The sequence below is a fragment of the Mya arenaria genome, chromosome 13, assembly GCF_026914265.1.
Source record: "Mya arenaria isolate MELC-2E11 chromosome 13, ASM2691426v1".
Classification (NCBI taxonomy): domain Eukaryota; kingdom Metazoa; phylum Mollusca; class Bivalvia; order Myida; family Myidae; genus Mya; species Mya arenaria.
Window position 1 is genome coordinate 44,830,513 of NC_069134.1, and position 14,209 is coordinate 44,844,721.

The 14,209-nt window shown below is 36.3% G+C and overlaps 2 protein-coding genes and 1 pseudogene across 2 annotated transcripts in view; all 3 read left to right on the forward strand.

Moving 5' to 3' along the window:
- The first annotated feature begins 4,716 nt into the window (after positions 1 to 4,716).
- Positions 4,717 to 14,209, forward strand: part of LOC128215299 (uncharacterized) — a 37,174-nt gene continuing 27,681 nt past the window's right edge. Inside the window, exon 1 of the mRNA XM_052922001.1 lies at positions 4,717 to 4,815. The gene's annotated coding sequence lies outside the window, so the exon portion shown is untranslated. The remainder of the gene's footprint in view (positions 4,816 to 14,209) is intronic.
- On the forward strand, positions 5,130 to 5,859 carry LOC128215297 (uncharacterized; annotated as a pseudogene).
- On the forward strand, positions 5,956 to 7,885 carry LOC128213637 (uncharacterized). The gene is made up of 2 exons (XM_052919621.1): positions 5,956 to 6,092; positions 6,274 to 7,885. The coding sequence occupies exon 2, from the start codon at positions 6,686 to 6,688 to the stop codon at positions 7,760 to 7,762; it is 1,077 nt and encodes a 358-aa protein (XP_052775581.1). The 5' UTR covers positions 5,956 to 6,092; positions 6,274 to 6,685; the 3' UTR covers positions 7,763 to 7,885.

Below are 14,209 nucleotides of genomic sequence, written 5' to 3' on the forward strand. Positions count from 1 at the left end.
CTTTGGACTGTATATATATAAATATTCCTACCCAGTATGTATAAATCTCTGGTTAAAAATTCAATATCTAAATAATATCTTAAGTATCTATCACATACGCATTAAAATCACACACTTCAAATACATCATATACAAACATTTTAGGCTCAGCCTACATTTTAAAAAAAATGTCTAAATTTTAAAATTCTTTACAATAGTAAGTGTTTATATATACAACGTATCCTTGGCATTATAACAACTAGCTAGTGAGAAATTTTATTTATTTTTTTAAATGACAGATTTCTCACTAGTTAGTTTCCTAAACCACCCCCACCAGAGATAGGGGCGGTATATGCTGGTTTGCACTGAGGACTATGCCTCAGTGCGTTTGCCTGGATTTTTTTTTCTTTTTTCTTTTTTTCTTTCTCCTTTGAGTGAATTCTTTTTTTTTCTTGTTTATAATACAACAGCGATATTCAATAAAAAAAAAAAATAAGATAAAGAAAAGTGTGTTATACATGTATATATAAGTGTCCAACTGTTGTTGTTGTTCTTTTTTTTTTTTTTTTCTTTTTTTTTTTTGGACTAGTATCGCTGTGTAACCAGGCAAACCAGGATGGAGAATATAACAATTCCCAGCTTAAGACTCCATCCTATGGTGTTACAATATGTGAAAGCGTTGCCAAGGATTGATTAAATTATGAAATAAAATATAAATTGGTTGATCCTCCAGGCCACTACTTTTATATAAATTGGTTTACAAAACCGGCGGGTCTAATTTTCCGAAAAGTACAAAAAAATAAAAAATCAATTTCACTTTTTTTTTCAAAATTATTTTCCCGACCGTATTGATTTTGGTGCGAAACGAAAGAAAAACGAACAGATATGAGTACGAATGCAGTATTATCTCGACTGGTTTGTTGTAATGTAGCCGTATTCGCTAGTCTATAGTGATAGTATGTGAGCAAGTCATCTGTTATGGCAGCGCCGTTGGCAATGGCGAAATTGACGATAGCTGTCATTCTTTGTATGAAATAATTAATTAAATAAAATATGCAGGAGTTGTTAAAATAATAATAGCAATAAACAATGGCAAATTTAACAGCAGACACAAACAGTAACTGTCACGTAATTGTTGTTTTTCCCCGCCAATTTAGGGTCATGAAAATATTGTTGTTTATAGATAAAAACTATAGGTGTCAGCGGCTGCCATCGAATTAGTGGACACAAATATCTGTAAATTATGTGTGATAAAAACATTTCATATTTTTGTATGGTTAAATATCAAATAACAGTGCACTAAGTGTGAGTGGTGAAATCGAAAGTAAAATTTCTAAGTTGACACCGGTGACCTAGTTTCACAAGTTCGGTCGGTGGTGTTTATGGATTTTAAATCACAGAATGGTTTGAAAATACTTGTCATTGAGTCAATGTAAAGCTTGTGTTTATTTAGATTACATGTGTATTCATGATTGGGTTAATAGTAGAGTAAAAACAATGAAAGAGTTGAACACATGTGTCCGTGACATTTACTAATGCCGGGAGTTGTGTGCAAAACATTTAGATAAAACAACACGGAAAACTATTTTGAATAAGTCCATTTCAATTTGTAATGAACTTAACGTTTCACTATAAATGAGATTTGTTGGTGTAACTAAGGAATACTCTTTAAAATGAAAAATAAACAAGCATGAAGTATATAGATGCCCTGTGAACGCATGTTTACACAAAATGGCGGAGTTGGGAGAAGATGAAAATATCCGATACATAATTATGGATTTCTCTGTCAGTTTACTATCAATGGTACATAAAGTTACGTCACATACTAGATTTATTATTTTGCTATGTGATTTTTATGTACTGATCTGGTAATTTGCTGCAAGAATTGAATTTGAAATGGATTTGGTGAACATCCCATTGTAAATATCCCGGGCCGAAAATATCCGGACTTTATTGACGTTTTCCAATATTGAAATAACTGAAATAATGTTTAGAAAATGTAATGTATTGTTTTAATACAGTGCAATTTTTGTGTATTTAAATGCGTAAAATTTGCCTTCTTTTTTTTCAATTTAATATTGGTCAGTTTTTAATTGTTCTGCATTCACTTTAACTTTAGCATAACATAAATGTCTTGCTGAGTGATATTCAATGTATCTTTGAAAAAAAGTGTAGTTTATACATTCAAACATGTTTTATACTCAATTTCATTGATGTTTTATATGCACAGTATGTAAGATTTAAACTGTGTGTTTAATTAGAACTATGAAACTTTGAGTGTATTAAAACATGTATTAATAGCAGTTTAAAAATTTAAAATGTCAAGTAAATGATATAAATTTTTAATGTTTATATGTTGTTCTCTGATTTCCACCCTTTAAGAGTATGTTTTGTACGGTGGCACAGAGGTGACATCCGCAACACTTTATTTATATTGTGGCCACAACTTAGTAAATTGTGGCCACAACTTACTAACTTGAGGCCACGACTTAGTAAATTGAGACCACAACTTTATAAATTGAGGCCACAACTTAGTAAATTGAGGCCACAACTTAGTAAATTGAGGCCACAACTTAGTAAATTGTGGCCACAACTTAATAAATTGAGGCCACAACTTAGTAAATTGAGGCCACAACTTAATAAATTGAGGCCACAACTTAGTAAATTGTGGCCACAACTTAATAAATTGAGGCCACAACTTAGTAAATTGAGGCCACAACTTAGTAATTTGAGGCCACAACTTAGTAAATTGTGGCCACAACTTAATAACTTGAGGCCACAACTTACTAAATTGAGGCCACAACTTTGTAACTTGAAGACACAACTTAGTAACTTGAGGCCTCAACTCAGTAAATTGATGCCACAACTTACTAAATTGTGGCCACAACTTAGTAACTTGAGGCCTTAACTTAGTAACTTGAGGCCTCAACTTAGTAAATTGTGGCCACAACTTAGTTGAGCCAATCAAAACAGCCGTTTCATCTCAGCCGCTTTATGGTAATAACACAGTTAACTCCCCGGGAAATATGCCGGACAAATAGCTTGCAGGACAAACGTTGCCAATATGGTTTCTTCTATTGTGTGACAACTGATATCCATGACTGCAGGTGGACCTCCGTGAACCACCAGTCTTCGTAACACAGTGTTATTACTGGGTCACACCAATGACTGCCGTTTGAGAAATCCGGGGTAACCGTAGTACCGTACTATCACCGGTAAAAACCAGGCTATCACACTCCATACTAAAACTAAAGTACAAAGGTCTATCACGGCAAAGGATTATCAACGCGGACTGAACTCCGATGATGTCCGTTGCTATCAATAGCCCTTTCCATGATGTCACTGGGCTAAACCAATTTCAATGATGAGGGCATCTTTTAGCATTATTGCAACTAAATAATATGGATAAACACTTATGAAACCTTTAAATGACGGTATATATGCCGCTTTGTGTAGCACACAATGTTAGTTTTACAATTTCAACTAAAGTCGATGTAATGGATTATTCTCGCCAGTCCGTAATACGTACCTATAGGGTCGCATATACGGAGGATGGTGGCCACATCGTGTGTCCGTACGATCTATCCATTCGCTACGCATCGTTGACGCATGATTCTGTAGCCATGATTGCGTCCAGAATTCTCGATCGAGTTGACAACGAAGTCAACAACAGAACGAGCGTCACTGTACACGCTTCGTCTCAACGTCAACGATCTAAGTATTCTGTGCAAATGACGTAAACTGATTTGAATTCCATGGCTTCCCCTCAAAACGGTGACAATATTAGAATAAGAAAGGCCTTCTTGAAAGTAACTAAGGCTATCCCTGTCTTCGTCCATATTATTCACGTGTGTTGACTACAAATGGCGTTTTAGTATCAGGGGTACTAACTGTTATTACCATAAATATGCAAAAATGGAACGAATGTTTTGATTGGCTAAACTAAGTTGTGGCCACAATTTAGTAAGTTGTGGCCACAAGTTACTAAGTTGTGGCCTCAAATTACTAAGTTGTGGCCTCAAGTTACTAAGTTGTGGCCACAAGTTACTAAGTTATGGCCTCAATTTACTAAGTTGTGGCCACAAGTTACTAAGTTGTGGCCTCAATTTACTAAGTCGTGGCCTCAAGTTAGTAAGTTGTGGCCACAATTTACTAAGTTGTGGCCACAGTATAAATTAAGTGTTGCGGATGTCACCTCTGTGCCACCGTAGTTTTGTGACTTTTTTCCTTTTTTTCTTTTTTTTTTTCGACCACCCGGTGGACATTTTTTCCAAAAAATCTTGTAAACCAAAAAATAAAAAAGGAGTGGCCCTAGGGTGTATTTGAAATATCGCTATTAATATTAGAGCCGTTTCCGGATGGTAGTTTAGTACTGGCATAAACAAAGACTTTACTAACTATAGGAAAGAAAACGATCCTTTTCAGGGCCACTGTTAAAATATTATATAATAATTTAAAATGTTATATACATTATTTACATAAAAAGGATTCTCACCCCGGAGGAACGGTAAATTTATAATATACAACGGCTGGTGAATTATTAAAACAACATATAAACAAACTCCCCTAAGCCCTTCTTCCCATAAATGTATGGGGTTTAATGCTTGAAAAATAAAAAAAAGAATTAAATGTGAATGCTTGTGCTATTCTACAGAGGTGGCTCCGTTCAGTATTACTATTTTTCCCACCCCGGGATAGAGAAAAGAACGTGTTCGCCGGGTGCCATGATTTAGGCTACTTGAATACTCTCCATTGAAGGAGATACCATGTGGGAGGAAAGTGTCACGTGACAAATTCACTCAATGGCGGAGGATTAAACAGACGGACTATCGTAGGGTAATTTTACCGTTAAATTCACAATGATTGTTAAATAAAACACACACCACTAGTAGTATTTATACGGGTCAGAGTGTGTACAATTATATGACTAATATAATTTTCTGCGTTTGAAAATTTGAATAAGAAGAAAATTATTTTCCTTGATTGGATGTAATGTCCAGTAGGTGGCGTGCAATGCATGCACGAGTAGTTTAGGCGGTAAATGGTCATTCAGCTTCGAGACGTTGACTGGACAAGACTAAGTTAATCCGATATTAGTCTTGCATGTACGTGTCGAACTGTGCGCGTTTTGTATATACATTGTTTTGAGTATGGAGGACTCTCCAAATATTCAAGTGCAATTAAATGCTATATTGTCGGAGTTGTCTAATTTAAAAAAGGATGTTCAAGGCAATTCATTGAGTGTGGCTACTGAAGTTAAAAAGTTAAAAACAGAAAAGGACCTTGTGTGGCGTTTCACTGGAAACAAACATCAGTATGATTTCAATAAAGAAATAGCGGACATAGCTAAGCAGTGCGTTTGGGGTATAGAGAACGAGAAATTTGATTACGTAAAAGAACAATTGACTGAACTTTTGGAAAAAAACTCACAAGAGAAATAAGATTGTGAGGATTGCGGATACCTCAACAGGGGGTTGGGAGACTGTAAGGCAGTATGAGACGAATCCAGTGGCCAGTGATTCGGACGATGAGTCGAGGATCCAGAAAGCAGAAAACAGGGCCCTCAAGAAGCAGAAGACTCGTCAACGAGGCGGCCTACGTCGCTCTTACGGTAACGCTGCTGTTTCGACTTGGAATCCCAGTTTTGCCGGTCCTAAGCCATACGGACCCTTTCCGAGTAACCGCGGGAGGTTTTTTCGAGGCCCCCACCATACAGCAGGTTTCATCTCAGCAACTTCCGGTAGTTTCCCGCCCGGATCCTGTTACGCTTGTGGGGACCCCGACCACTTCCGGCGGAACTGTCCCAAGTATAGATCCGCTGCGTTCGCTTCAGCCGCCGGTGCCGGGAACCAGTCTGCCAACGGAACCGTTGGACGTTAAACCGGAAGTCGCACCGGAAATGGGGGACTACCGCTATCAAGAGTTGTCTCGTAAATTTACAAGAGTTGCGCCGCCTGATTTTACGGGCACCTGCTTTGGGTAGTTCCGGTTGAAAATCAAAACAGATAGAACGAAGAGAAGAAAATCAATAATTTAACAAATAATAAGTTTAAAGCGATAATTCTGCTATCTCACAACGTTAAAAGCTGTCAACCAATGAAAACAACTACAACGTGAGTATTGTCCGTGTGTTGTCAATGTTATTTCGCAATACACTGAGTGATTTACGAATGTTTCGGACAATTCGGACATTTTTGTTTTGATTTAATCTCGGATGCATTGCAAAAAGTTCTACATTTTAACGATATTAATTTATCGGAAGCCATTCCTAATTAAATTAGTTCATGTTTTCAGCATATATCTGTCTCCTGACGTCAATGAATGATGGACAACAATGAAAACCTCCCCCCAAACAAGACTTTAAGGAAACGAGCTTCATCTGGAGGAAAACGATATTGTGCATTGTGCCATCAATCAGATCCTTGATGATGACTTTCGTGTGACCCTTCATCGCATTCCTGGCGGCCAATCAAAGCATGAAGTATCTAGAAGAAAGGCCTGGTTAAGAGGTATCAAGCTTCATCGGCCAAATCTCAATGTAAATGACAATACCAGAATATGTTCTCTTCACTTCGAAAATCGACAGTGTGTACGCAGTGAATCTGTACCTAAATATTACAATCTAGGAAAAACTAAAGTAAACATTGACAGCAGATTAAGGCGTCCACTATTCAAGCGTGTGAATACAGACGCTAATCTTGATAACATGGAACATGTTAATGAAACAGAATTTGCAGAGCCAGAAAGGGAGATTTTCTTTGCAAGGAAAATTGAAAATTACTGCCTTCCAGAAACTTTTGAAGACAGTTTAGAAAACTGTGCAACTATTGAGGTTGAGGACACCAAATTGTGTTACAGAGAAGAAGCCATTCAGATAAATGCTTGTGAGCATGGCTATAGTAAGAACAGAGAATTTGCAACAACAGAGGAATCATCAACACAGACAGACACCTCTCAGACCAGTGGTGGCTATAAGCCAGAAGACATTATAGCAGGCAATGACGGTAATACTCGGTTTTACACAGGTTTTCCCACATATGCAGTGTTTATGCTTTTCTTTCAAACTTTCATAAAACATGGTGCTGATCGATTAACTTACTGGGAAGGTCAGAAACGAACACTACAAGATAAAAGCCAAAAAGAGCTACCATCAAAACCAGGCAGGAAACGAAAACTTCGACCAATAGATGAATTCTTCATGGTCTGTGTGAGACTAAGACTCGGACTTCTGCAGCAACATTTGGCCGATTTGTTTTGTGTGTCAACTATGACAGTTTCAAGAGTCATGAGTACATGGATAAACTTTATGTATGACCACATGAAAGGTCTCATTCCATGGCCAACAAAGGAACAAATTCTGACCAATCTACCAAAGTGCTTTCAGGAAATTTCAGATTCTAGGATTGTAATAGATGCCATTGAGTTTTTTTGTGAAAAACCTAGTTCTCTGAAATCCCAGAATGTGACATGGAGTGAATACAAGCACCATAATACATTCAAGGTTCTAGTGGGTGTGGCACCAAATGGCCTGGTAACATTTATCTCAACAGTGTGGGGTGGTCACACATCAGATAGGCATATAACACAAGAGGATGGACACATCGAGGGCTCAACGCAATACTGTCGTAACTCCATTTTTCAAAATTGTTCAGGAGAAGGAAAAAACTTTCTTAATTTATATGTGTTGGATATATTTAAAGTATTTGAACATAACAATTTTGTACTGTATGATAGTTTTAAACCAAAAGATATATTATCTTCAACCATTGAACACAAAAGATGAATTTGATGAAAATTTGACTTACTACAGTTTTCCACCTCAAAAGTCAGATTTCATCAAAGTATATATTTATGCAACAGTGTCGTAACTTGACTTACGACAGTTTTCCACCTGATATTATTTCAATTTGAGAAAATATATTTATGCAAAACTGTTGCACTTTTTATTTTTGTCATTATCAATGAGAAATATGGTTAATTACTAAACTCTAATGGACAACTTTTATATAATTATGATAATTATTACAACCCGTAGTGCGTCATGATTGAAAATGCTTGTATTTGAGTTGAATAGAGGTCTAACTTTACACCTAAATAATGGGAAAGGGTCAGGCTCTATGATCCTTAAAACAATGAAGCATAAATCAGAACATAACACAACATGTCTGTATTACTTTTGAACATTTAATCACTCAAGTATTTAATTTTCACAACAAGACTTTGTTCATCCTGTATCTCAAATTTAACAACAATGTTTATTTAAAGCTTTAACGAAGAATAGATACATGATTTAAACATAAATTCAAAAACAGATCATTTTCGCAAAGCTAAGCACACTCAATACTGTCATTCAGTTCTAAAATGCTTTCATTTTATATGCATATAACTGACAAAAATTGGCAAATTTCTTGATAATTCCATCTGACTGCCTGATCAAATTTCTTTAAAAAATCAGCAAAAATGTTTTTGAAAAATATAAAAAAAACATGACCGTCAATGGAATCTTAAATGATAATATTCACCATTGTTTTCAAATATTTGGTTTGTTTCCATAAAGGGGAAGTTCTTATTAATATACACAAGTTCACTTGTCCTATGAGCTCTACTCAACTGGTTAAAAAACACTTTAGGTCATTGCCAGAAAATATGTTTTAGTCAAAGCAGCATAACACCAAGTAAAACATTTTTTTTCGGATGACTGAACACTATTTTCAGACTACAATGTGTTGAATGCATGTGTTTCAAGCATCAATACAAAACAATCAAACATATTGTTTTTGCCCTGTCCGCCAGTCAGTCCGTCAGTCTGTATGTCACACTTTGTTTCCGCTCAATAACTATAGAACGCTTAGACCCTGAGGAACTTCATACTTGGTATGCTTGTTGGTCATGACTTCTAGGTGACTCCTAATTGATTTTGAGATCAGTAGGTCAAAGGTCAAGGTCACCATGACCTTGAGGTGAAGAAACGGTTTCCGCTTAATAACTAAAGAACGCTTGCACCCAGGAACTTCATACTTGGTATGCTAGTTCTGGGATCAGGTGGTCAATGGTCAAGGTTGCGGTGACAAAACATTCTCCGCTTAATAATTAAAGAATGCTTGCACCCAGGAACTTCATACTTGATATGCCAATTGGTCATGACTAGTAGATAACCTCTATAGATTTTAAGGTCAATTGGTCAGAGGTCAAGGTTCATGACCCTGAGGGGAAAAACATTTTCCAATATAAATTACTAAAGAAAATTTGCACCCAGGAACTTCATATTTGGTGTGCTAGTTGGTCATGACTAGTAGATGGCTCCTATTGGAATTGGGATCAATAGCTCAAAGAATGCTTGCACATAAGACATTCATACTTGGTATGTCAGTTGGTAATGACTAGTAGATGACCCCTATTGATTTTCAGGCCAGTAGGTCAAAAGTCATGGTGACCTTGAGGTAAAATAATGGTTTCCGCAAAATAACTAATGAACACTTGGGCCCAGGAGCTTCATACTTGGTATGAATTTGATTTTGAGGTCCGTATGTCAAGGTCACAGTCACCTTCAGGTAAAAAACAATTGTTGGTCACCAGTCTGTCTGTCACACTTCTATCTGCTCAATAACACTTGGACCCAGGAAATTCATACTCGGTATGCAGGTTGGTCATGCCCAGTAGATGACCCCTATGTTTGTTCTTATCCATTCCATTAGTAAAAATTTCAATTCCATCATTGGATTTTTTACACCTATGACCACACAATGGGAGAGACAAGCGCAGTTTCAAAGTCCAGGGTAGCCTTCGCAAATAAGACTTGCAAAGGCTACCCTGGACTTTGAAACTGCAGTGTCATGTGAGAGTAGGAGGAAAGAGGAGTGGTGGGCATCTTGAATGATCTGCTTTGGGCACAAGCTTAATAAATATGTTTATTACAATGGTTGGTTTTTAAATTGGGCTTTGACTTTCATAAGCTAATGAAATTTCCCCTTTGTCAACAAGATAAATCAAAGGTATATCATCATCTTCCTCAAAAAGACCACCATCATCATCAACAACATCCGCATCATTGCCATCATCATAATCATTAACATCAACCACATCAACAGCATTGCAACCAACCACATCAGCATTATAACCATTAACATATCCCCCATCAACATCATTGCCATCAATCCCATCAGCATCATTACCATTAACACCTCCCCCATCATCATCATCATTGCCATCAACCCCATCAGCATCATAACCATTAACACCTCCCCCATCAACATCATTGCCATCAACCACATCAGCATCATAACCATTAACACCTCCCCCATCAACATCATTGCCATCAACCACATCAGCATCATAACCATTAACACCTCCCCCATCAACATCATTGCCATCAACCACATCAGCATCATAACCATTAACACCTCCCCCATCAACATCATTGCCATCAACACCATCAGCATCATAACCATTAACACCTCCCCCATCAACATCATTGCCATCAACCACACCAGCATCACAACCATTAACACCTCCCCCATCAACATCATTGCCATCAACCCCATCAACAGCATCCCCACCAACATTATTCCCATCAACGACATTACTATCAATACCACTCCCTTCAACATCATTACTCTCAACATCACCATCATATCATGCCCATCAATGCTGTTATTCATGATGTAACAGTAACATCATCATTGTACAAGCTTTTACAAACATTTACATTATTTTTAGAAGCATCTCTTAAAGTATTCAAATGAAATGTTTGAAGGAATTTTGAAATGTTATTTAAGTCTGCCATTGCCCAATTTAGAAAAAATGTAGCTGTCTGTGTCCTCATCATCTAAACAACCACATTCTTCACTACTGATGTCTGATACATCTGACACTTCCTGAGCCATGACTCCGTTAATGTTAACGAAGTCCAGAACATCAGGAATGTCATCTGTTGACCAGTATGGCCTTTTCAAATTGACATCGCTATAAGTTTGTCACCCTTAAATAAAATTTCATCCATCGTTTCCTCATTCCAGTTTGTTGGTAGATTTGTATAGGATGTTACTAATGCGCACTAATTTGCTACACATGGTCTCCCTCTGCTACAAAACACTTTGCTTCCTTGATGCCTAGTAGCTTTTGCTTGGAACATGATGTGAAATCTAAAGATTGATTACAAAAAACTGACAAGAACTGTATTTGAATCAGCATTATTTGATTCCCAACCATTTTGACTTATCAACTTCAGGGAGCAAAATTTCTTATCCAAATCACAATATTTTGCCTTAGGCCACAACAAATTGATCATTTGTTCGTCGGATTTGCCGCACCTAAAATTCGAAAAACGAAAAAAAAAAAAAAAAAAAAACTTTTTTTTTGCGCCCGCACTTACTATTTGGCCGCGCATATTATTTATTTTTTTTACTTCTGAATTTCCTCTATTATCTGAAGTTTTTTTACTTAAAATTTGAACCTGCAGCGTCGACTTCGCCTTTTTTGAAGGTATTTCCATGCTTTACATTCTCCGCGAGCAAACTTTTCTCGTGTCAGGACAAAATCAGGTCCGGGTAACCGCAAAACAGCCGATATTTGTTGACAGTCTTTTTTGTCGGGAATATTTTGCAGGACGCACCGTTGTTATCTATTTCCGGTATTAATTTGCAGGATACTTTCCAAACTCCGCGCAGTGTTACTTCCCTTGCAGTACAGTAATCACTGCCTTCACAAATATCACGTGATGATAGATAAAACGGCACGTGATTGCAATTTACAAAATGGACGGAACACCTTTAAAAGAAATTCCAGCAACATGTTTTGTCTTCCTCTGCAAGAACATGCCGCCAACATTCGATTTGTTTTGGTTTTGCTTGCAATCCTGGTTCAAAACGTTCGATACATGTCTGAATAGCTAACAACACATCCATGTTGATATTGTAATTTGTAAATCCTACTTTCAATTTGAAAAAAGACCGAACATTTCCGAATGTTTTTTTTAATTGTTATTTTTTTATAAAACATATTATGCCTATCAACTGGCGTAAAGTAATTATTTAAGAAAGGATATAAGAATAAATATATATGATTTAAAAAAATGCCATTAAAAGTTTTCATCCAATTTTGGATGAAAATCTTGTGGTGGCAGTGATTACTGTACTGCAAGGGAAGTAACACTGCGCGGAGTTTGGATACTTTCAGTTTTCGTACACATATAAAAATACACATTTTTAATTGAAAATCAGTGTCATAGTCAATGGATTATAGTCTTCAGTAAACAACAACAGTTTCACAGCGTCGAAGGCAATAATTATTTATGTGTGTTTTAAGTAATTCATTGTTTTGTACTCAAAATTTAGTGTTAAATAATAACTTAATCAGATTTTGAGTGCAAAACTTATATTAAAATACACGGACACTCGACTTACAACAAATGAACATGTTTTCGTGAGTTATTTTTTAAATTCTAAAATGCATTTCTCAGTTTTATACTCGTAATTGTTAAAAATAGAAGGACTTGTAAATGTTTCAGAAACAGTCTGTATTTATGAATTACGGACACTACGGACCATGGACATTACGGACCAGATATTACGGACCAGATTTAGGGACACTACGGACCAGATTTAGGGACATTACGGACCATCTTCGGAATCTTACGGACCATGATTTAAACATTTTTTTTTTTAATTAATCACTCATTAATTTTTAATTTGTTAATAATTACTTGAATATGAGTGCTCAGTATGACGTTATATCTTCCATAAAACTGTGAAAAATCCCGTGTAGTTCGAATAGATCAATGGTTCAATATAAAATCTTGTGAAATTCCAAAAGGTGTTAAAGACCTATGCATTTATAACAATAATGTGAACAATAATGAACGGAATTTGAAAGATCGGCAGTTAAAAGCAACAGAAGAAATATTTTCCAAAACAGTTTATTTCCCAAAATAAATCGAGCAGAAATATTTTCCAAAACAGTTTATTTACCAAAATAAATCGAGCATTTATTAAAAAAACGATGTGTGTTTGTTGCAATTCTTGCAAACTGATGTTTAAAACTGGCAATTTCTGTTGCCTTAATTAGTGTTTATTAGTTATAATTGTACCCGTAATTATCGGCGGTATATTACAAAAGAAACAAACATTATACTGACAACCTTTAATTGGCAATCATAAAAGTGTGAAAACCCATTGTAACGGCGCACTTTCACTGAACCCACGGCTCAATATATAATCCGACTGGTAGGTTACAGTGCCATTTATCATTTTGGCTCAGATTTAGCGGAAAATGAGGTTATGGCATGCTGACATTAAAAACCAGTCGAGTGTAATTCGTTGATCTTGTTCAAACGTAAGTATTTTTTACATGTTGGGAACATTGCAGAAGTGTTCTCGAAAACGGTATCAGTTTCAAGGAAAATATGAATATGTAAATACACACAACAACAAATGTTTAAAAACATTATAAATGATGGTCCGTAAGTTTCTGTAGATGGTCCGTAATGTCCCTAAATCTGGTCCGTAGTGTCCCTAAATCTGGCCCGTAATGTCCATGGTCCGTAGTGTCCGTGACCCGTATTTATGCACCATTCAATTGTAACCATGCCCCCCCCCCCCCGGGGTTGGCTGGACCGAAAGTCAAAGTCCCCTCTATTCCCCGGACCTTGGGGGTCGTGGTTACAATTGACTAGTGCATTACACATACATGTACAGTATAAAAATAACATCAGTAAAATCAGAAAATAAAACCTTTTATAAGTAAAATGACTGTTTTAATTTTCTCAATTCTTTGTTCTTATCCACTTGTTTTCTTTGATCGATTTGTAGTACAGTGGCCTGTTATTAAAGTGGCCTGTTTCTTACGGGCATTGAAGCTATGGAGGGTGTCATGATTTTTTTTTTTAAAGGCACGGACCTATAAACCATTGGTTCGTGGTAAAGGCGAGGTCTTGAAAGGGAAACATCTTTATTCCACCACCTGCTCTAATATAATGACCGGTGCCACATTTGCAGATTTGTTTAATACTGCTTCAATTGTGTTGTCCCGCAATTTAATCGGCAGTGTCTTAAGTAATAGTAAAGCACTGGATCTTATTGCCATTTGTTATATATTGAGACAGATTTTCATGTGATACAATCAAAACCTTTTCATTTATATTTAAACTAAGAACCTATGTTTGCAATTAAAAAGCATTTCTTGACATATTGCATGATAAATTTAGTAAGAAATAAACTTTTTAATTTTTATTTTA

Coding starts and splice junctions, on each gene's coding strand:
- LOC128213637 (XM_052919621.1), top strand. CDS start 6,686: ATGGAACATGTTAATGAAACAGAATTTGCAGAGCCAGAAAGGGAGATT.